Genomic DNA, 24,514 nt, shown 5'->3' with positions numbered 1-24,514 from the left:
TGAAAATTAACAATATGTGGGGAAATTACGCTTATTGCTGAATTTATTATTGATTCATATTTTGTAAGAGATTAACGCCATAATTAAAATGGCAGCCGACTGTCAAGGTCGGTTGTCGCCAATCTCACCAGAAATCCTTGACGATGAAGCTTTAGATCCAAGAATTCATGTAAAATATCTAGCATGAACTTTCTTTATATAGTTATTTTTAACTTAATAAGTCTGCTGTTAAAATTCATTGTAAAAATAACAAGTTTTAAACATGCTATAATTTATTGCACCCCCTTTTTGTCAAAATTTTAAAATCACATAGACATCATTGAAGATTGAATACATCGCATCTTTCAGTCATCATAAGCTGAAGTCACAAATTCTTCAGCTTATACCTTGAACATAATTTATTTTAAGTTGGTTACATGTATCCTCTTCCCAGCATATACTAAAAAATTAAAAAAAAAAAAAAAAAAATCAGAACAAGTCAAACTATATCATGTTATGTTCAGTGGATTCTGTAGTCAAAATAGTTTATTTCAAGACTTCATATTATGAGGTCTTGAAAGACTATTTTTATTTTTTGCTTTGATGGCTTTCTGCGACGCCATAAAAAGGTGTCAAAGCAAAAAATAGCCTTTCAAGACATAATTATAATCAAATCAAATCAAATAATTATAGATACAGTATATTCTCAATAATTCTGTAGATTTCCTTTTTAAAATTACATCTTACATGTATGCCTTTTACACTGGTAAATAACTTATATGAATGTATTTATCATGTTAATTGGTGGCAACTTCTAGTAGCTAGCGATCTCTAAAAGCACTTTGAATGACATCCTTTGTTCATGTTGTTCACAAACTAAGCAGCACAATTGACCTCTAAGAAGTACTTTAAGTGCACAAAGGACCTTAAATTGTATATTAAATGGGAAAATAAGTCTTTCATACAAATTTAAACTCAGTGCCCATTCCCTAGCAATTGAAAGGGGGCATTATACCAATATTGAAAGAAAACAATGCATTTGCCTATCCTGTAATAGACAAGAAATTGAGGATGAATGCCATTTCTTCTCAGTCTGTCCATGTTATATATCATTGAGGGATACCTATATACAAAAAAATAATACTAATCTTAATTTCAATTTTATTAATATTAATTATAACACTGAGGCATATGAACACACTTTTGAATAGCAGTTTGCCAGTCATTATAAAAATCACCACAAAATATATCAATGATTGTCTTTTATCATGTTTATTGAGAAAATCTGTATAATTTTTATTCTTTTATTTTTTTATATGTATCCTCTTTTGTTCATGGACATTAATAATTGTTTATCTGTAAATACACACATATTTGTAGTCTTCTTTTTCGTGTGAATACCACTGCCACTCTTCTTTAATTATTGTCAATTTATTATTTCAATTGAACTATACTGTATGCCATAACCATTTAATGTAAATGTGTTTGTGCTAATAAATATTGTCTATTGTCATGATTGTCAACTATTGTCTACAAAAATATGTATTCTTATTAAAAACTTGCGTTCAATCTGCAAGTTGAAGTCTTGCGAATCCATTTTCAGAAATTGGTACACTAATATACATAAAATTACTACATATATTCAAGAAAATTTATATTAGAAGATTTAACGCATACTTAGGTATTTAAAAATATTGCAAAACATGAACACAGGAACATTAAACATGGAAAAAAATAAAGCAAACATTTCTGTTTGCTATGGAGATTCCGTATATCATCAAGTTATCGAAATTCCAGTGGGGACTAACTGTGCACCACTTATTGCGGACCTGGTTCTGTATTGTTATGAATTACAATTTATGACTAAAATCAGCAAAGACCCATCGAAACAACATCTGATACAAAAATTTAATAACACTTTAAGATATTTGGATGATATGTATTGGCTCTCAATAATGATGACTTCAGTATGTATACTAAAGAGATTTATCCTGCTGAACTGACTTTAAATAAAGCTAATACTAACAATGAAGACTGCCCTTTCCTGGATCTTGATATCTATATCTTTAACGGGAAGCTTAATACCAAAATTTACGATAAAAGAGATAATATTTCATTTCCTATTGTTAATTATCCATTTTTAGATGGTGACGTTTCCTTGTCACCATCTTATAGTGTTTATATATTTCAACTTATTCGATTCGCTCGTGTATGTAACAATGTATTTTATTTTAACGAAAGAAATCTCTGTATTACTGAAAAATTATTACACCAGGGTTTTTCGATATTAAAACTAGTCAAAACATTTACTTAATTTTATATCAGTGACCCCCGAGGATAGTAAACTTGGAATTGATAGTAAATAGCAAATACAAGTTATTCATAGTATACAGAAAAACGCGAAAACTATTAATAGAAAACATAAAAATAACGGATTTTGGAAAAAAAGGGGAGGGCTAAAAAAAAATTGTCCTGTCCCCAAGTACCTATGCATGTATTTGCATTCAGGTATCACAGATCAAATCTATTCGTTCATTGTGTGTTAATTTACGTTTTTTGATTGAGTTAAGCCTTCCAATTGATATTTTATAGTGTGTCTTTCTGTGTTGTGATGTTATACTATTGTTTCAGAAAAAGGGAGAAGGTTTGGTACCATTAAAATGTTTAATCCTGCTGCAAATGTTTGCACCTGTCCTAAGTCAGGAATCTGATGTGACAGTAGTTGTCGTCTGTTTTTGTAGTTCATACGTGTTTCTCGTTTCTCGTTTTTATTTAGAATAGACCGTTGGTTTTTCCGTTTGAATGGTTTTACACTAGTAATTTTTGGGGCACTTTATAGCTTGCTGTTCGGTGTGAGCCAATGCTCCGTGTTGAAGGCCGTACCTTGACCTATAATGGTTTACTTTTATAAATTGTTACTTGGATGGAGAGTTGTCTCATTGGCACTCATACCACATCTTCCTATATCTATTGGTTGTGTATAAAGTAGGGATAAAGACTTAGTGGTCAACTCAAAAATTACTCAGTCTGCATCTTTAATCTTTTTGTACTTTATCTTGCAGAAACTGATTCAAATAAAAGAAAATGAAAAGAAATCTAAATATTCTCAAATCTCTTGTATATGAGAATCAATTTTGTCAACTTTAAATCACATTAAGATCGACTTTTTCGGCTAAAAACTGTAAATGTATAAAGAAATAAATAAGAGACAAAAATTCATATATTATTTTTACAATAATTAAAGAACATTACATTCAGATACATCGATCTAAGACCAGAATATCGATCCCCTTCCAAAATTCATCAGAATTTATTTAAGCCTTAATAAGCTAAACAAGAGTTGTATCCCTTGGTCTGTCAAACTTCTGGTATTCATTTGAGTCGAGGTATGGGTATCTCAAAATATTTCTCTGGTCCTACTGGCTTCGAGATAACGAGAGTCGACTGTACTATACATGAAGATGAAAGTCAAATTCAGGTATTTCAGTCTGTGCTCATAGAGATTGGCATTCTGTGAAACCTTTGTGTGTGAAAATTAGTGTATTTTTGTTTATTAATACTAATTATACTCAGATTAGTTATTTTTAATTTGATATTTTAGGGTGAATTAGAGAGGTTGAATAAGGCATCTGATGATATAAACAAACTGGAACTAGAGTTAGATGTAAGTTCTTTAGACTTCTTTGACCCCATGTACAGTGGTCAATTACCAGTATGGGTTTAATACTAAAGGAAATTTAATCCTGTCATTAACGATCTTTTGAATAAGAAAGAATATTAATAATAGCAAAAAAAACAGTCTCCTGAAAAACTAGAAATAAAAAAAAAAAACAACCAGTTCCCCTGCATCTTCACATCTAACTGGTAACAGACAATTTGTCAATAAATTTAAAAAGGTGGAAAATGATACTTTATGTAAAAAATAGTTAGTTCGAAAATATACCTGGAAAGCAGTAATAGTGGTTATGGATATCAATATGGTTTCAAAACTTGCCCTTTCAATTGATAGTTTGTCCTAATCTTGTGGTGTTATATTACTGTCCAAATATGGGGAGAGTTTAACACTCATAAACACATCAAACCTCTCTACAATACATGTTCGTGGAAACCTAAGAGCCAATCATTGTGGATGGTTACCATCTGCCGTAACTGTTGTTTGCTAAATGTTATTCACTTAAATCTGGCCATCAGGTTTTGTCTCACCTGCAAAGATAGTCTCATAATAGAGACTTGCTGTTTCCGATGACTGCAACTATAACATGTTTAGAATTGTAGTAATCAGTCAAATCATAGGTAGTTTCATTTTCAGGATGAAAGGGCTGCATTTAGACAGGCACTATCAGATACCACACATAAACTCAATACTCTGGCAAAGAAGCTCGGATCTTGTGTTGAAAAAGCAAGACCATACTATGACCAAAGACATAAAGTGTTGGAGGTTTGATTTTATTGATTGAAATTTTTTAATGTTTTATAAATTTTCTTGTTAATTATTCTTTAGAATGAATTATAATTAATTTTATATTATAAAAGAGTGTCTTGCAGATTTTGAACAATGGAAATATGAGGGTTGATTATTTGGTTCTTTGTTCATATAACATCACAGTTTAAATGAGTTTGACTGTCCCTCTGGTATCTTTCGTCCCTCTTTTAAAGATTTTTCATGTTTAAGACTTCAAATACAAAAAACTTCTTTTGTTTTACAAATGAGTTTTAACATTTATAATGACTTATAACTCATTAGAAACTCAATTCAGGTTAAAATTATCTTGTCAACATTTCAGAGGCAGAAGCAAATTGTTCAAATCACAAATAAAGAATTTATAAAAACCCAATTGCAACAATTTGTCATACAGATAAAAATGTTTGTAATTTCCCATATAGATTAAATGCATTGCAATTTGCAGGCTCACTCAGAGGCACAGAAGGTTGCTATACGTTTTGAACGAGCTTGTAGCATGCATGAAGCAGCAAAGGAGATGGTGCAGTTAGCAGAACAAGGATACATGAAAGGAGAAGCTTCCACAGATCCAGCCTGGCAGGAGATGCTTAATCATGCTACTATGAAGGTTTATTTCTGCTATAATACTGAATATTTAATTTCCTGCAACAAAAGATAAAAATCACATTTACTAATTACATATATTGGTAGTTCATACTCAACTGTAGTGAGATATAACTAGAGGCTCTCAAGAGCCTGTGTCGCTCACCTGACTCTACTTTGGTTTTAGAAATCATGTAAAGATAGATAAAAATCATAACAGATACCCAAATAATGATTGAGGCCAAATTTTGATTAATATTGGTCCCGTTATTTAATAAAATATCCTGGTGGCCCTCTTGAACAGTAAATCGGCAACAAAGTAGCAACACTTGGTGAGCACTTCATAAGGAACATTCATGCCATGTTTGGTTTCATTCCATTCAGTGGTACTCTAAAAGAAGACATTTGTATGTATTTCCCATAGGGTCCTATGTTAAACTAAGCCCCCCCCCTCCCCACCCTAGCGGCCATCTTGGATGATGGATCGACTGCAAAGTAACAACACTTGGTCAGCAACTCATAAGGAACATTCATGCCATGTTTGGTTCAATTCCATTCAGTGGTTCTCTAAAAGAAGACAATTGTATGTATTTCCCATAGGGTCCTATGTTAAACTAAGTCCCCCGCTGTCGGCCATCTTGGATGATGGATCGGCTTCAAAGTAACAACACTTGGTCAGCATCTCATAAGGAAGATTCATGCCATGTTTGGTTTCATTCCATTCAGTGGTTCTCTAAAAAATGACATTTGTATGTATTTCCCAATTATTAGGTCCTTTGTTAAACTAAGTCCCCTGCTGTCGGCCATCTATGATGATGGACCGACTGCAAAGTAACAACACTTGGTCAGTACCTCATAAGGAACATTCATGCCATGTTTGGTTTCATTCCATTCAGTGGTTCGCTAAAAGAAGACATTTGTATGTATTTCCCATAGGTCCTTTGTTAAACTAAGTCCCCTGCTGTCGGCCATCTTGGATGATGGACCGACTGCAAAGTAACAACACTTGGTCAGCACCTCATCAGGAACATTCATGCCATGTTTGGTTTCATTCCATTCAGTGGTTCTCTAAAAGAAGACATTTGTATGTATTTCCCATAGGGTCCTATGTTAAACTAAGTCCCCCGCTGGCGGCCATCTTGGATGATGGAACGGCTACAAAGTAACAACACTTGGTCAGAACCTCATAAGGGACATTCATGCCATGTTTGGTTTCATTCCATTCAGTGGTTCTCTAAAAGAAGACATTTGTATGTATTTCCCATAGGGTCCTATGTTAAACTAAGTCCCCTGCTGGTGGCCATCTTGGATGATGGACCGACTGCAAAGTAACAACACTTGGTCAGCATCTCATAAGGAACATTCATGCCATGTTTGGTTTCATTCCATTCAGTGGTTCTCTAAAAGAAGACATTTTTATGTATTTCCCAAAGGGTCCTATGTTAAACTAAGTCCCCCACTGGCGGCCATCTTGGATGATGGATCGGCTACAAAGTAACAACACTTGGTCAGCACCTCATAAGGAAAATTCATGCCATGTTTGGTTTCATTCCATTCAGTGGTTCTCTAAAAGAAGACATTTGCATGTATTTCCCATAGGGTCCTATGTTAAACTAAGTTCCCCGATGGCGGCCATCTTGGATGATGGATCGGCTACAAAGTAACAACACATGGTCAGCACCTCATAAGGAACATTCATGCCATGTTTGGTTTTTTTCCATTCAGTGGTTCTCTAAAAGAAGTCATTTGTATGCATTTCCCATAGGGTCCTATGTTAAACTAAGTCCCCCACTGGTGGCCATCTTGGATGATGGATCGGCTACAAAGTAACAACACTTGGTCAGCACCTCATAAGGAACATTCATGCCATGTTTGGTTTCATTCCATTCAGTGGTTCTCTAGAAGAAGTTCAAAATGTAAAAAGTTAACGCCGACGACGACCGACGACGACGGACGACGACGGATGACGGACGACGGACGCCAAGTGATGAGAAAAGCTCACTTGGCCCTTCGGGCCAGGTGAGCTAAAAAATCAACCTCTGAATCGAGTGTGATACATTATTTCGGCTCTCCAGACAGTGGAATCTAAAAAAATGAAAATTAACTATCTTGAGTTAAGAAATATAGTTTTGCTTGAAATACAGTGATGGAACCTGTTTCTTTTGATTTGTTAGATAATACATGTATGTAAGCAGCTTTCTTTGTGATGTCATTAGGCATGGTTGCCTTTTCCTGTTAAGTTACAAAAGCCAAATCAAAGGAAAGCAAGCACTTTGATGTCATAATTGAATGAGAACTCTACATGACCTCACCTCCTTGATCAAGTTAACGACATGTTGATTGTTGATTTTTAAAAAAAATGTAGAAAATGACTAAGAATTAGAAAAAAATGTGTTTGTATATAGTAAGAATTTGTTGATTTATCAGGAAAGTAACCAAAGAATACATTAATTTATTCAAAGATGCACTTTCATAAATTTCATGAAATCTTTGTCAAATTTTTAAAGAGCATTGAATAAACTTTAGGAAATTTGTAGGAAATTTGAAGTGCTAGAAGTACAGCCTGCAATTAGATTTTCCAGTAGGTGAAATAATGCAAATTTCTTGAACAAGTCTGAGAACTCTGCATGATCTCATCTCCTACTTCACACATGGGAAATTTATTGTATAGTCTAATTGGTATAGTTGGTAATTTCAAAGTTGTGATGTATTTTGATTTTGTTTAAGAACTGCACCTATATATACAGACTAGGAATGATTATTAAGGTTCATATTTTACTGTTTTATTATCAGGTAAATGAGGCAGAAAAGGAGAGAAATGAGAGTGAGACAGAACATATGAAAACAATGCATAATTTTCAAGAATCTGATGAAAAATGCCAAAAGTTACAAAAAGAATTAAAGAGGGCAATTACTAAATCTAGGTAAATAAGACAATATACAATACTTACACATGAAAAACATGCTCAATCTAGGTAAATCAGACAACATACAATACTTACACATGAAAAAAACATGCTTATTCTAGGTAAATCAGACAATAAACAATACTTACACATGAAAAAAATGCTTAATCTAGGTAAATCAAACAATAGTGTTGTTCCATCTTTCCTTATTTAAAAAATCAGTTCTCCAGACTTTTTTCTTTCTCTGCATTTATGAATACAATATTTGTCTCGATTGTGAGGAATGTAGACAAATGCAAGACATAAGGATGCTAATCCAGCGACAATGAGAGCTTAAACTCTTTTTATAAACATTAAAATTTCAGAAGGTTGAAGACCTGAATACTTCATATCTTATATACAGATGCTTTATGATTTGAGGTTTCTCTCTGACATATGTCCATTACACTTTATCTTTAGCGTGCTTGTCTTGAGTGCAGGGGATCTGGGTTTGATCCAAAGCGTGGTCAAACTAAAGACTTGAAAATTTGTACCTGCTGCCTATCTGCATAGCACAATGCATTTTGTAGAACTTAAGACTGATGTAGTCAGAATAATGTGTCTTTAAAATTGAGAATTGAAATGGGGAATATGTCAAAGAGACAACAACCCGACCAAAGAATAGAAAACAGCCGAAGTCCACCAAACGGTCTTCAACACGGCGAGAAAATCCAGCACCCGGAGGCGGGCTTCAGCTGGCCCCTAAACAAAAATGTGTACTAGTTCAGTGAAAATGGACGTCACACTAAACTCCAAAACATATAAATAAACTTAAATTAAAAAACATACAAGGCTAACAAAGGCCAGAGGCTCCTGACTTGGGACAGGCGCAAAAATGCGGCGGGGTTAAACATGTTTTGTGAGATCTCAACCCTCCCCTTTTACCTCTAGCCAATGTAGAATAAACAAACACACAGCAATACACACAGTAAAACTCAGTTTAAAAGAAGTCAGAGTCCTATGTAAGAATAGGTAACAAAAGAAACTAAGCAAAATGACAATGATGGTTACATGCCATCTTAGGGACTGCTACCTTGTGAACTAGCACATTGAAGTTCTGACTTGGGTTGTAATCTTCTGCAATGCAGGATTCACATTCATATCACATTAACATTTTGTTGTCCTCATATACATGTAATATTTGCCACTGGACACTCATTATCATCATCTGCTTCAAAAACTTATCACTTCATAGATAAGGGATCAACTATGAGTTTTCCTGGTTAGATTGGTTTCTCAGATACTATAAGCAAAAGGTCAACTATGTTTTTTGTATGGAGTAATTGAACATGTCCATCTGACTGGTTAGTAAACACTGAAAGTTAATCATGATAATACTGACCTCAAAGTACATGTACAAGATGGTGCATCAGAAGATATACCCCTTGACAATGAACATAAAATTTCCCATAATTCAGTGATGTAAATCAATGAAATATCAGCTAATTATTTCTAAATGTATAGAAAATTTAATTAAACCGAATTGAAACTAATAGTTTTATAAACTTAGGGTTTTAATGTACTTATCTTTACGATAAATTGTTCAGATAAAACACAAAATTTGTATTCACAATTTCAGTACATCTTTAAGCTTTAATAGTGGCACATGCATTTTGACAGACAACATATTAGGCCACCTGTAAGAAAATCAATTTTGCTGTTATGACACTAACACAGTTCAAGTATTGAAATGACATTAAATAAATTTCAATGCCTTTGTTTATTAATGACCAGAAGAGTTTTTACATTGGTTTCCAATGTTATGCATTGCTTCACAAACAGTTTATAAGAGTTAATTCAGATATTTCTTTTATAACATTTAGGGAGTAGAAAAAAAGACTTTATTCTGTTTGTTATTTCTGATTATTGCATTGTTTTGCATATAGCAAGTACATTACTTAAAAGGAAAAAGACATTTAAAGAAAAAATATTTAGCCTCCCTTCACACATTAAACTGTCACCAGGTAACTGCAAGCAATTTTGTAATGACAACCTTTGCATGGTGAGTTCTGTATGTTTATTCAAGAATTTTTAATGTTACTTGTTTCAATTTCAATTCTCAAAATAGTTTTCAAAATATATTTTATTATAATAATTGTCATTTACACTTGCACAAAAAGCCAGCATGTTTTGGCAATATAGTATTAAACACAGACAATGAGTTTGTCATTTTTGCCCCTTTCTAGCCTGAGGACACAAACTCACTTCCTACAACTAGGGGACATAACCAACAGATATCAGTTAACTTTGTTGTAAGTATCAACTCAGCATGAACCATGTAAATGATACCTACTTCATATGTTGTCTTTGGCTATAATCTCCTGATATAGACCATAGTTGTCATCACAAATAAACTAATACTACAACTGCTCTTACATTTTAATGCTTTGACTGGCAAATTTGTCCAAGTGGCATACTATTCTTTCAAGACTAATCAAATTGTTGGAACCATGACCAAACTATTATTAAATTATCTGTCAGCTTAGTTAGATTAAAAATCTTCCTTTTTTTTTATCTTCTAAAATTAAACAATATCAACAACTTTTTTGTGCTATAGATATAAACATTATCATATTATGATATCCCTTGTCAATAAGTAAAGTAGTCAAAAAAATTAAAAAGAAACATTTATTCAGAGTAAATTCTGTATATTTATAGTGCTAATTAAATATATAAAGATAAACATGTTGTGCTATAGATCTATAGAGGAATATATATTCTAAAGTTTTGTTCTGTTTGTTTTTAGACCATATTTTGAGCTGAAAGCTGCAGTAAATCAGCAAATGGAGGTAGGTTACCTTGCTTATGTCTGAATTAACATATAATCATATCTCCATAACCTAGCTGTAATGTTAGGTCTTTTACACTGGGTTCATACCAGACCATTAGAGACAATTATCTGAGATATATCCCTCACATAGCTGTAATGTTAGGTCTTATTCTGGATTTATACCTGACCATTAGAGACAATTATCTGAGATATCTCCCTGACCTAGCTGTAATGTTAGGTCTTACACTGGATTTATACCTGACCATTAGAGACAATTATCTGAGATATCTCCCTGACCTAGCTGTAATGTTAGGTCTTACACTGGATTTATACCTGACCATTAGAGACAATTATCTGAGATATCTCCCTGACCTAGCTGTAATATTAGGTCTTACATTGGATTCGTACCAGACCACTAGAGACAATTATCTGAGAAATCTCCCTGACCTAGCTTTAATGTTAGGTCTTACACTGGATTTATACCTGACCATTAGAGACAATTATCTGAGATATCTCCCTGACCTAGCTGTAATGTTAGGTCTTACATTGGATTCGTACCAGACCATTAGAGACAATTATCTGAGATATCTCCCTGACCTATCTGTAATATTAGGTCTTACACTCGATTCATACCTGACCATTAGAGACAATTATCTGAGATATCTACCTGACATAGCTGTAATGTTAGGTCTGACACTGGGTTCATACCTGACCATAAGAAAAAATTTTTGGGAGACATCTCCCTCCCTTCCATGTTATGTTAGGTTCGACACTGGATTTAACCTGACCATAAAAGACAATTATCTGAGATGTCTCCCTCTCTTCATCGTAATGTTAGGTCTTATTCTGGATTCATACCTGACCATTAGAGACAATTATCTGAGATATCTCCCTGACCTAGCTGTAAAGTTAGGTCTTGCATTGGATTCTTACCTAACCATTAGAGACAATTATCTGATCCCTGACCTAGCTGTAATGTAAGGTCTACCACTGGATTCATACCAGACCATTAGAGACAATTATCTGAGATATATCCCTCACATAGCTGTAATGTTAGGTCTTATTCTGGATTTATACCTGACCATTAGAGACAATTATCTGAGATATCTCCCTGACCTATCTGTGATGTTAGGTGTTACATTGGATTTATACCAGACCATTAGAGACAATTATCTGAGATATCTCCCTCACATAGCTGTAATGTTAGGTTTTACACTGGATTCATACCTGACCATTAGAGACAATTATCTGAGATATCTCCCTCACATAGCTGTAATTTTAGGTTTTACACTGGATTCATACCTGACTATTAGAGACAATTATCTGAAATATCTCCCTCTCATTGCTGTAATGTTAGGTCTTACACTGGATTCATACCAGACTATTAGAGACAATTATCTGCGATATCTCCCTCACATAGCTGTAATATTAAGTCTTACACTGGATTTATACCAGACAATAAGAGAGATTATCTGAGATATATTTGCCTTTTATGCCATCACTCATATGAGATATGTTAAGATTCAGCAAATAAAATACTTTTGTATAAGAGTCGTATAAAAGGAAAGAAAAGTTAATTATCATAAAGCACCAATCATTCATCCTTTCGGCATGTGTTTTTTTTTTTCAGGAGAAGAAATTTAGAAGATAATTTATTTAGAAAAAAAACCCACATATATGTGTTACACAACAACATATGTAACACAAACTCTATAAATACAACACACTCTGTTACTCATACACTTCACAGACTTTGATGATCTGGGTAGATTTAGAGCTTGAGATGTTGTATGGGCATTTGTTTATTGTTGAAGATTGTATGGTGACCTCTTGCTATCTTTTGGTTTACATTTTTTGGTTTGGTTCCTTTCATTGACATACACCGAATATCTTTTTTTATTCATACATTGAATACAGCAATATTGGTAACCAATAAACCATAATTTAGGTAAAGTGTTTTACATATACATCGTAAAACAGATGAATATTACACACATACATTACATTTTCACCAAAAAAACCAAATACAGAACTTAAAAATAACACAGACATAATACAAAAGCAGTTTATGTTCCTTCACAAAACAAATATGATGTCCGTGATTCAGCAATGTGTTTTACATATTCAAATGAAGAAAACATACAAATTGAAAAGAAAGAAAATGCAGAAATAAACAGGATAAACTCAGTAAAATGTTCTAATTCAATGTACATATATAAATTATAGGATAACAAGAGGGCAATCAAGATATTGGAAGAAGACGTCCACTCTGCCAAAGTTATGTACTCAGAAGCTTTAAGGAATTTGGAAAAAATAAGTGACAGCATACATCAGCAGAGAATAGAAAAGCAACAACAAATAGAACTTGGAGAAAGAGGGGCTGGGGTAGGGTCAGAAACACCCTCGCCACCCCCAGTTCGTCAGAAGGACAAAAGTTCAATAGACGGTCAGAATGATGTCAGTATTAATACAGAAGAGTACAGTTCTAATCGACCATTATCAGGGTACCAACCTAACCAGTTCTCACTGCCATCAGTTATTCATGAGTCTGTAGAAAGGTCCAGGAACCAGAGCTATAGAACTGCAATAGAACATAGGACCAGTATAAAAGAACAGGATGAATTTCCTGTTCCAAGTTTGGAATCAGAATACATGTCTCTACCAAAGACCACAGAATATAGTGATAGAGATACAATATCTACCTCAGTAAGAGAACATGATAGGACAAGAAGAAATAATGCTATTCGTGGTAGTATTTCATCTGAAACTGGATCTCAAGAACAGGAGAGATCACCTTCAAGATCACGGAAGACTAACAAATTGAAAGGTGGACTTATTTTACGTATTGATAATACAATGGACCCCCTAGCTCAAATATATCAGACTGAGGACATACAGCCTACACGTAGACGAGAGAAATCCCAAAAGAGTATACATAGATCTCAGGCAAAGTCAGGATATGTTCAAGAAAATAGATCTCTACCAATAACTCCGACTCAATCAAATGCATTTTCCCCACCTAGAAGTTCCCCTAGTCATTCTAGTCTGTCATCAGCACTTTCTCTTCCAGAGGAAGACAGATCAGATGCTGAAAGTATAGCCAGTACAGGACCAATGCTGGATGATGATCAGGTTGAATTACTTACAATGGAGTTTTCAGAAGAAGTTTTTGCAGAGGAAGAGGCTAAATCTAGAAGACTAGATCGAAGTGATTCTCAACAGCTTAATCTACCACCTAAGTTATCTTATTTGGAAAAATATATCCGACAAACATCTCATGAAAATCTTGATAAGTCAAAACATGATGATACAGAAGATTCAACAGAAGATTCAACAGTCCAGATAACAGAGAAATTGACACGTATTAATTTAGAGGAAGAAAAAGTCACAACGATAAACAATACACTGACAGATGATAGTAAGGATGAGATAGTTAACACAGTCAAAGATAGGAATTCAGATTAGTTTTGAGTATCTGTATAGTGGTACATATGTTCATTGGTATGTCAGATTTAGTTGTGATATTAGAATTTGTTTGTAATTGTACATGTTATACATGTTATTTACATGTCTGTATTTCTGTAGGAAAATGGATCTGGTGCTTGCTTTTATCTATACCTACATATTTTATTGATAACAGGATATTTAATATACTTCCAAAATAATATGATTTTCCATATTTTTTCTTATGATGGAGAAAGAAGTTTTTCAAAATGCTTGCCTTGCTAAAAAATTGATCAGTTAGTATCCAATTTTTTTTTAAATTATGAAGTATATCTAGGCTTTAACTTTTAAGTTAAAATATTGCCCTATTTAATCCTATTTGACTGCTTCCATTTTAATGAAAATATTTAGTCTTTGTTTACTGGAGCTAATCTCAATGATGAATGCAATCATGTTGTAACCATGGTTCTTGGTTCCTTGACAGTGCAATCAAGAAGATATATTACAACCTCAAATTACTACGTTTGACCTTCATCTCACATTTAAAGTTAGGTGACAAAGAAGGCAGTCTTGTATAGTGACAACTTACAAGTAGAAATGGCAGTTGTATCTAAATTTGACTCCAAGTGTCATAGCAAAAAGGGATGCTGGAACAACCAAGCAATGGGTTAATGTTTTTAAACCCAAAGTCTTTGTTAATTGCATTCTGTATACATGAACTTGTGAACTTGCCAAAGACTTCGAAAGTGATTTGAAAAAAGTAATTGTTTGGTTTTTGGTCCATTGACTGTTTGCAATAATTTATCTCCATAATAATATTTGATAAAATACATAATTAATGATAGTAAAAGGAGTACATGTATGTTCAGATAGGTTGTATTTTATTTTTTGTAGAATGAAAATATCAGTTGTGTTGTTTTAAGAAAATATTTTTATCTCGCCTGGCTTAAAGTGTCATTTTTATACGACTTTGCGGTCATATATTGGTATGACGTTGGCATCGTCGTCGTCGTCGTCCGAAGACACATTGGTTTTCGCACAATAACTTTAGTTTAAGTGAATGGATCTCTATGAAATTTTACCATAAGGTTCAATACCACAAAAGGAAGGTTGGGATTGATTTTGGGGGTTTTGGTACCAACAGTTAAAGAATTAGGGGCCAAAAGGGGCCAAAAATAAGCATTTTTCTAGTTTCCAGACAATAACTTGTGGAACGGTGTATGGATCTCTCTGAAATTATACCACAAGTTTCCATACCACAAAGGGATGGTTAGGATTTGCTTTGGGGGGTTATGGCTCAAACCATTTAGAAATTAGGGGCAAAAAAGGGGGAAAAACAAGGTTGTCCTGGTTAATGGACAAATACTTTAGTACAAAACATAATTTAAAGCATTGTAAGGGAGGTAATTCATTTGAATTAACTCCCTTACACTGCTTTTAAATTATGTATAAAGTAATGGTTAATGAACAATTAACACAATTTAAAAGCAGTGTAAGGTAGGTAATCCAAATACAACGATTTGATTACCTCCCTAACACTGCTTTTAAATTATGTTTAAAGAAATGCATATTTAATATTTATAAAGGAAGACCAGTAAAAATATCTGCAAATGTTGCATCTTTTTTTTTTTACAAAAAAATCCATATGAAAGATTTAAATTCTATTTTAAAGCAGATTAAGTTAGCACTATGGTAAATTTAAATGGGTAATTATGGTTGCAAACTCCATTGGAAATTTGAATTGAGATTTTTTTTGTGGGGAGAGGGGGGGGGGGGTCAATTCGCAACAGCAAAGTGAATTGCACAAAAGCAAAAAATTGAATATAAATTCAAATCATGTAACCAATTCTAAGTTCTTTGACTAAAGTTATTCTGTGTCAGAAACCTTTTATGTGTCAAATATTTAATTACAATCCAAATTCAGACTTGTATCAAGCACGAATATTGCGTCCATTTTTGCCCCAACTGTTCAGGGTTGGACCTCTGCGGTCGTATCCAGCTGTCCTCGTTGAAGCAATTTATAAACTGTTGTCTTCATAATATGACTTCTGTCCAATTACTATTTCAAAAATGGGGATGCCAGTTAGACCCAAATATGTGTCATTTATATGATGGCAATGGTAAAAAGTTAATTGAGTGAATCAATATTTTTGGAGTCCTTCAATTTCAGATTTTTGTTTCTGTTATTTGAGAAGTAATCTAATAGATCAGAGCTACTTTTTTTAATGGATACATGTTGAAGATCAAGGTATAAAACCAAATCACAGCTAGAATTTTCATGATTTACTAAAGCAGTCAGCTGATAACATTGGTTACTTAGTTTCATCCATAACAAAATATGACTTTAATAAAATTGTAGATTGTTGATTATTCTATAATCCATCAAGTTATAAATATGCTGAAATGGTGTAAAAGACACTGGGTTTGATTAACTATTATCAAACTTAAGCATAAACTTTGACTTGTAGTACAGTTTACAAATTGCTAATAATTGAGGCTCATGATACTCGAGTACATGTATTTATATACTGGAAGATATTTTGAGTACAAGACGAGCTTTCACTCTACAACAGTAGATTCTAACTGAATCATGTATCATGTATTTCATATGATTGGATTCAAATAAAAAAAAAGAAAGCATTTAATATAGTAAATGATACGTATAAAGTTAGTGCAGAACTGTTACTCATTACAACAGGTCCTTTATAATTATAAAATTGATATTATCTTTTAAATGCAGTAAGGCAAGTATGGATTGAATGCTATTTTTACATATTTATCAAAATATTTTATAACAAATCAAAATTAGTTCAACTACTTAAATCTGTTTTTATAAATGGCACTGTCTTTGGTTTGTTATATTTCACATTTTTTTCTGTTTTGAATATCTGTGTATTATTGTTTATATTTATTTTGTGTATCTTACTGTTTATTGACATGACCTTTATAAACTTTATTATTTCTTAGTTCATTACTTGTCAATATTTTCTAATGTTCATGGGGAATATTTTTAAGGATTTATTTTATTTAAACAGATAAAAATCATCATCAGGATTAGTGGTTGGTGTCTTAGGTTTTCAAACATGCCTTTGTTAAAGTAAAAAAGAAAAATAGGAATTTTGCAATATGCCCTTGCAATGCAGAAACCCTGGATACTCTCCTCAAGCAAGATGAAAATATTAACTTGATTTGAAATATTACACATTGTAAAAATGTAGATTTAAAAAGCTGATTTTGGTATTTACATGTAGCAGTCTCAAACATGACCTTTAACTTCAAGTTCCTCAACAGGTCTGCCATGAAAATTCATTTCTGATTAATTTGTTTAAAAATATATGCAGAAACATGTCCTATGATATAATTTCATTGCTCAATCACCTCACCATATTTATAAAAGAAGATGAAGGGTATACATCAATGAGACAACCCAACTACAAAAATAACCAAAAGACATCTAGAGGGCAACATAGAGTCGTCAACAATAGACAAGTTTCTATACAATATGTCAAGCTCTAATTCTAAGTTATGAATAAATTTAACAGAATTAATCAAAGATCTGCCATTAAATCTGCCGGTTTATTACATGATTTACCTCAATCGGAAAACTCAAGAGTAGAAGTGATGACAGCCATAAATTGATGTATACATAGGATGCTTTATCAATTTCCCATTACCTTAAGAACTTAGTTTATGTGCCTGAATCAGCAGCCTGATGTTCAAAAAAGATAATGAATTCAACAACATTATCATAGACTCACATGCATTTAAATTCAAAGAATATTAAAGCAGAACTGAAGGGTTTGAAGGATCTGATGTATGTTTTCTTATACAGTATTAATTTCATATGTCAGTGGAATAGTAGCATGAGAAATATTTTTAAATAATTCTATTTTGGAATGAAGCTTTATACTTCAAAGGTCAGAGGAGCTTGATAATGCATATTTTGTATACAAATGCCTTTTGATCTGAAGTTTCTTTCTAGCAATTTCCTATGGTTTTTTACATGTACCTCTATACTAGCTGCGTAACCGCAGGTCCACAAACTGTCAAAAAATATCATAAGGACTTCAGAGCTACGGTTTCACAGCTACCTCTATACAAGTCTGTCCGATACTGTTTCCTTGACTTTTAACCCATTTAATGGTCAATGATCAATGTTTACCTTTTCAGGTCATTTACTCAGTTACTATACGTAAAAGATTAACTTTATTTGATCTATAGGATGATGTTAACATATATCTGACAGAATTGATCTGACTTTCATTCTTCCTTGCCAAGTTGGTCAATGTCAAGTTTTCATGATAAGTTTATTTTCCTGCTTCAAAAGTTGTAAGTTCTGTACTAGTATATTTGATCTTTAGAATTATTATAAGGTGTACATGTTGACCTTATTGTTATGGCTCATTGATCAACATTACGTTTTTTATTTGATCAGTTTTTCTCAGAAACTAGAACCCATAGGTCAGTTAGTTTGTTGCAGAGAATAAATGTAAGTTTTAAATGACCATGCTCATTTGACCTTGACATCAGTTTCATTGATCACATATATAATTTAAAGTTTTTGTTATACCTATAGTGCAACCTTAAACTCATACACTCTCACCTCAATAGGTCAGACATTATAGACACACTTGTTTAATTATTCTTAGATGAACATTTTCGGTCTTCATGTATTTTAACCGGATTACTGTCAGTGATATTTAGGATTATCCTAAGCATTTGATTCAACAAAATGATAAATCTTGTTCATATGCTGGCGATTTATAACAATAACTAGTAGATGTTTACAAAAAACGTCAACGTTTACAGATGTATTAGAGACTGAATGTTTTAAATAAACCATGAACAAAAATTATTTGTTTGTTCTTAAAACTCATAGTAATATACCTCCAATATGTCATTTGACTACCATACTCAAAACAAAAGTCTCACACAGATCTGTATTCAGTCAGAGATCACAACTGTTGAAAGGAGATTGACTTTATTTCAAATACTTTATTCTATTGATTGGTCCATTTAACAGTTTCTAAAAGGCATTTATATTTTGTATCTTATGGGGTTCATGAACTTTATGTAAATGGCTTATGCCAGAATGCTTATATCTGTCCATATTGGTAACTTATCATCAAATGGAGTGTAAAGGTGTTTCTGTAAAGTTGAAATACAGTATTATATATAGATTTATAAATATATGAAAGTAAAGCATTAGTTGCAATAAATGCACATGTATGCAAGAATGGAGAATAAAAAGACTCCACTTCAAGGATGTTAAAGGGGCATTATCTACGAAGTTGAAAAAAAATTAAGTTATGATTTTTTTTTGTTTCAGATATTTATAAAAGCAGTATTGTGTAATAATATTTTGCTACTAGCATTCGGTTTGGATCAATTTTGTCAAAATAAGCTAAAGACATGGCAAATTCACTATTGCAAGTCAATAATTCAACTCCTTTGAATCCATATTCATGCAAACTTCAATTTGACCCTTAACTGGAATTGGTTGCGCATGAGCTAAACAAGTTAAGTTCTTTAAAATTTACAAGAAACTTTTAAGGGCATAACAACCAAATGTTTAAGAAGCCGAATACATGAAATGTTTTGGTGCATAAAAACCACAAGTATGGGAACCCGATTAAGAATGTCAACATTGAAAAGTGAACAAGGTAGCCACTGGGAAGAACCCCTTTTGTTCACTGATTCTGCCCACAAAAAATCATTCTAATACAGGTAAAACTATGATTTACATAATTTTTTTAAATCTATGACATGAAATCAAACAGACCTAGAAAAATCTTCATTATACAATTGCACGTGCTTGCGTGTGTATTTATTATACGACCGCAAAAAAATTTTGCGGTCATATATTGGTATGACGTTGGGGTCGTCGTCGTTGTAGTCCTAAGACACATTGGTTTTCACACAATAACTTTAGTTAAAGTGAATAGATCTCTATGAAATTTTACCATTAGGTTCAATACCACAAAAGGAAGGTTGGGATTGATTTTGGGGGTTATGGTACCAACAGTTAAGGAATTAGGGGCCAAAAAGGGGCCAAAAATAAGCATTTTTCTAGTTTCCAGACAATAACTTGTGGAACGGTGTATTGATCTCTCTGAAATTATACCACAAGTTTCCATACCACAAAGGGATTTGCTTTTGGGGGTTATGGCTAAAACCGTTTAGGAATTAGGGGCAAAAAAGGGGGAAAAACAAGGGTGTTCTGGTTAATGGACAAATACTTTAGTACAAAACATAATTTAAAGCAGTGTAAGGGAGGTAATTCAAATACATCATTTGAATTACCTCCCTTACACTGCTTTTAAATTATGTATAAAGTAATGGTTAATGAACAATTAAGACAATTTAAAAGCAGTGTAAGGGAGGTAATCCAAATACAACGTTTTGATTACCTCCCTTACACTGCTCTCAAATTATGTTTAAAGAAATGCATATTTATAAAGGAAGACCAGGTAAAATATCTGCAAATGTTGCATCTTTTTTTTTTACAAAAAAATCCAATATGACAGATTTGACACCATATTTTAAATTCTATTATAAAATAGATTAAGTTAGCACTATGGTAAATTTATATGGGTAATTATGGTAGCAAACTCCATTGGAAATTTGAATTGAGATTATGACCATATCTTGAGGGAAAGAATTTTTTGGGGGTAAAAAGAAATGGTGGGGGTCAATTTTTTCTCATTTCAGATGAAAAAAGGTGGGTTAATACGTAACAGCATAGTGTATTGCACAAAAGCAAAAAAAAAAGGGGGGGGTAAATTTTTTATTTTTTTTTGTGGGGGGAAGGGGGGGGGGGTCAATTCGCAACAGCAATGTGTATTGCACAAAAGCAAAAAATTGAATATAAATTCAAATCATATAACCAATTCTAAGTTCTTTGACTACAGTTATTCTGTGTCAGAAACCTTTTATATGTCAAATATTTAATTACAATCCAAATTCAGACCTGTTTCAAGCGCGAATATTGCGTCAATTTTTGCCCCAAACTGTTCAGGGTTGGACCTCTGCGGTCGTATCCAGCTGCGCTCGGCGAGGCAATTTATATTTATATCAGGTCATATGACCATCAGAATTCTTCGAAGATCATTTTGATGGTTAATTAGATGGTGTCTAGTGAGGTCTCTAGTCTAAAATACACACAAAATGTTGATACATTATAATGAGTCTTGTTAATTGTTTCTTTAGGACTTTTTGTAATTTTGATAGACACTTTAGTATGATATAAATAAAATATGAGAAGTTGAGTGGAATTGGTGAAAAATCAATGTCAATATATGCTTTCCAATTATTGGAAAACTTCAAACAGTTATCATTGGAGCAATTGTGGATGTGTTATGTATGTTATAACCCATCTTCGCTAGCCAAGGGTTACGATCCACTTCCCTCCTCTGTAACCCTTGGCTAGCGAAGATGGTTATAACCCATAAAATTACATTGCAATGTGCACTATCAGTATTTTATACATTGCCATATTATTTAAGCATGGGAAATCCTATGCAACAAATTCTTCTATGAAATTGCTGCCGAAATAGAAAGTAAAAATTTGCACATAATTTGATCATGTCAAACAAAACTCCAGAAACTCATACAGAAATAACATTGTATGGCATGGAGTAAGGGTCATAAATGTTGAATTTAGCATATGCTTAATTCCATTAAGCTGTTGCCAACCTATAATTAAGTACATGTATATGCTAAATTATCAAAATAAATTTATGATAGGCTTAATTTATTTTTAGCATTGGCTCCTTAAGATTAGCATATGCTGCATTGAATTCAGTTACTTTATGTAACTAAGCATTTGTACAAGATGTTACTTCACATATAGAACAGACAGGTAAAATTTGAAATAAGTATTGCCATAATTTTGAGACAAATACCTTGTTCCAAACAGAGCATGCAGAAAGAGGACATCATTGATTAAGTAGATATTCTGACCTTATGTAAATGCAAGGACGTATAACTTATATATGACCTTAGTAAATGTAACGGCAATCCAACAATCAAATGACCCAACAAGTTAGAATTTAGCCACAATTCCTAAAAACATAACATATTAAGACGTGCTTATTGAAAGTCGTCGGTAACTACTTTACATGGTCATTGTTCTATGAAAATTAAGTCTACGACTAGATCGTCTGCTTGCATCTAATTATATGCTTAGACCTTAGCAGGGGGTCACAATATTTCCAAATTTTACGACATATAATAAATTTATAGTATATATATCTGGGACTATTATACTATAAGTATAATTATAGTCCCAGCTTATATATTTATTTTTTTTGTTATCTTGTCTAAAGCTGATACCATAATGACTTAATTTATTCCCTTTCTGTCTTTGCTTTAATTAATTTTATTTTTACCTTTTTATTTTTTATATTTTACTAATTTTTACTTTTTAAACATATGGTATAAACACCCCTCTGTCTCATTAAAAGAAACTTTAAAGATTATTTAAATCCTAAAATTTTAACCTTGGTAGAACTATAAATGATGTAAATAGCACATAATTGTAAATACTTGTTTTAAAATCCACAGTTCTCAGATGTATATAAAACTATTAAATTTTAGCATCCCATCACCCTATGTAAATATCTTTGTAAATATTTGTTAAGTATTAAACCTATATCCCAAGAGGGAGTGCTCCGATATATATATAACGGAGGAAAATACCTGTACAGAACAGAACAAGGTCAGGTGAAACCTGTCAGAATGGTCTAGCTATTACTTTTACTAGGCAAGGATTTGTATAGTAACTATAATACATAATAAAATAATATTCATCAGTGAACCATGCAAGGTCAGATGATCCCTGTCAAACCCCGACCGTAAATTATGTGGAGGCATGTAGGCAGTTGTCTCCTATTGCAGGTCAACCCAAAAAATAATAATGCATAACAATAGCAAAAAGGAAAGATAAGAAAAGAAACAAAATAATATGTTATTTGAACGTTCTTATTTTGACATCTGACATCGCAAAACATTTATCGCCACACTGATAAATATTGCTGCTCACCCTCAGGGGCCCTGAAGGACGCAAATACATCCGCTTATTATAATGCCTCCTATACACCAAGTCTAATTTACGGCCCTGCAAACTGACATATACCCCTTACAATCGTTCTTTACACAAAACAAATAGTTTACCTGTTTCTCGAAGATCCTGGGAACGACCCTAATAAAAAACAAACTTATGTTGTCTGATGAACCATAAAATTTAGGTCAAAGTCAACCTCTAAATTTTGTTTAGATAGAACTTTTAGTATCTGAGATACCAGGTTTATAATTCAATCCCCGAAACTGACTTCAATCTTAAAAATTAACATTGACCAATAAACCTTAAAGATGGGGCCAAGGTGAGATGAAACCTGCCAGACGTGTATACATTTCCATAAAATGTACCAACAAAGTTTTCAAGCACTATGGTTTTTTTGTTGTTGTCGTGAAATCTTTCAATAGAAAACTATGGATGGAATATATGTGCATATTGAAATTTAAATTATGTTTGTTAATTATAGATTAACTGAAAAGAAAGATTAACTGACTGAGTTATAGTAATCTTAATATTAATGTACAAAAACGATCACCTGTTAAACTGTAATTTCAATAATTATTATTTAGGTCATAAAATATACGGGAAAGTAGTCTTTATCTTGAAACTTACATTTGAAGTCTAAAAATCTGCTAAACGTGGCCTTTGAAAAAAGAGCACTGGGGACGTCTTCTTCTTCGTGCTGGAAATGAATTACGGATCGGTTCCTTCCGTGCAATACATTATTTGATGCTAACAATTTCGAAAAAAAAGATACTTTACTAGTCTTGCCTTACTTTCCTCCACCCCTGTCAAGTATAGCCAAGTATGTGGCGTTCTACACAGTGTAAATGTGGACTTATTTACATAAAACAAAACTTTTGCCTTTTGTAATATTTAGAAGTTTGTCTTGTAAATTTGACATCAATAGCCTTTTTTAAGGGGGAACATGCGAAAAATTGAAGAGTTCTTTTTTGAAGGGCGATGACATTCTGTCAACAGTTTCCCCACTGTAATCTCAGGAGTAATGTATGAAAAATATTCACTATAAAAAATACTGGATATCACCAAGTTTTACCGTGCCTATGATGTTGTATTCAAAGGCATATATGTTTTATGGTCGACTTATTTTGTACTAATATGATGTAGAATTCACACACAGCCTTCTCAAAGATAAAAATTAAAGCAGCTTGCATAGTTTATTTTCATTTTCAAATTCTTTAATTGATGATGTACTGTCACTCAATAACCCACTGATTAGTGATAGCCTGCAT

At 32.8% G+C, this 24,514-nt stretch overlaps 1 protein-coding gene across 1 annotated transcript; it reads left to right on the top strand.

The window, feature by feature from the left end:
* The first annotated feature begins 88 nt into the window (after window positions 1-88).
* On the top strand, window positions 89-15,115 carry LOC127730783 (SH3 domain-binding protein 5-like). The gene is made up of 7 exons (XM_052239345.1): window positions 89-169; window positions 3,581-3,643; window positions 4,289-4,417; window positions 4,887-5,048; window positions 7,817-7,947; window positions 10,715-10,757; window positions 12,965-15,115. The coding sequence occupies exons 1-7, from the start codon at window positions 89-91 to the stop codon at window positions 14,201-14,203; spliced, it is 1,848 nt and encodes a 615-aa protein (XP_052095305.1). The 3' UTR covers window positions 14,204-15,115.
* Window positions 15,116-24,514: the final 9,399 nt, after the last annotated feature.

Source organism: Mytilus californianus, unplaced genomic scaffold, assembly GCF_021869535.1.
Source record: "Mytilus californianus isolate M0D057914Y unplaced genomic scaffold, xbMytCali1.0.p SCAF_2, whole genome shotgun sequence".
Classification (NCBI taxonomy): domain Eukaryota; kingdom Metazoa; phylum Mollusca; class Bivalvia; order Mytilida; family Mytilidae; genus Mytilus; species Mytilus californianus.
Note: the sequence above shows the minus strand (reverse complement) of the source record. Positions and strands in the feature narration are given on the sequence as shown.

Coding starts and splice junctions, on each gene's coding strand:
- LOC127730783 (XM_052239345.1), top strand. CDS start 89: ATGGCAGCCGACTGTCAAGGTCGGTTGTCGCCAATCTCACCAGAAATC. Junction 3,644..4,288: donor AACTGGAACTAGAGTTAGAT/GTAAGTTCTTTA, acceptor TTTCATTTTCAG/GATGAAAGGGCTGCATTTAG. Junction 5,049..7,816: donor TTAATCATGCTACTATGAAG/GTTTATTTCTGC, acceptor TTTTATTATCAG/GTAAATGAGGCAGAAAAGGA.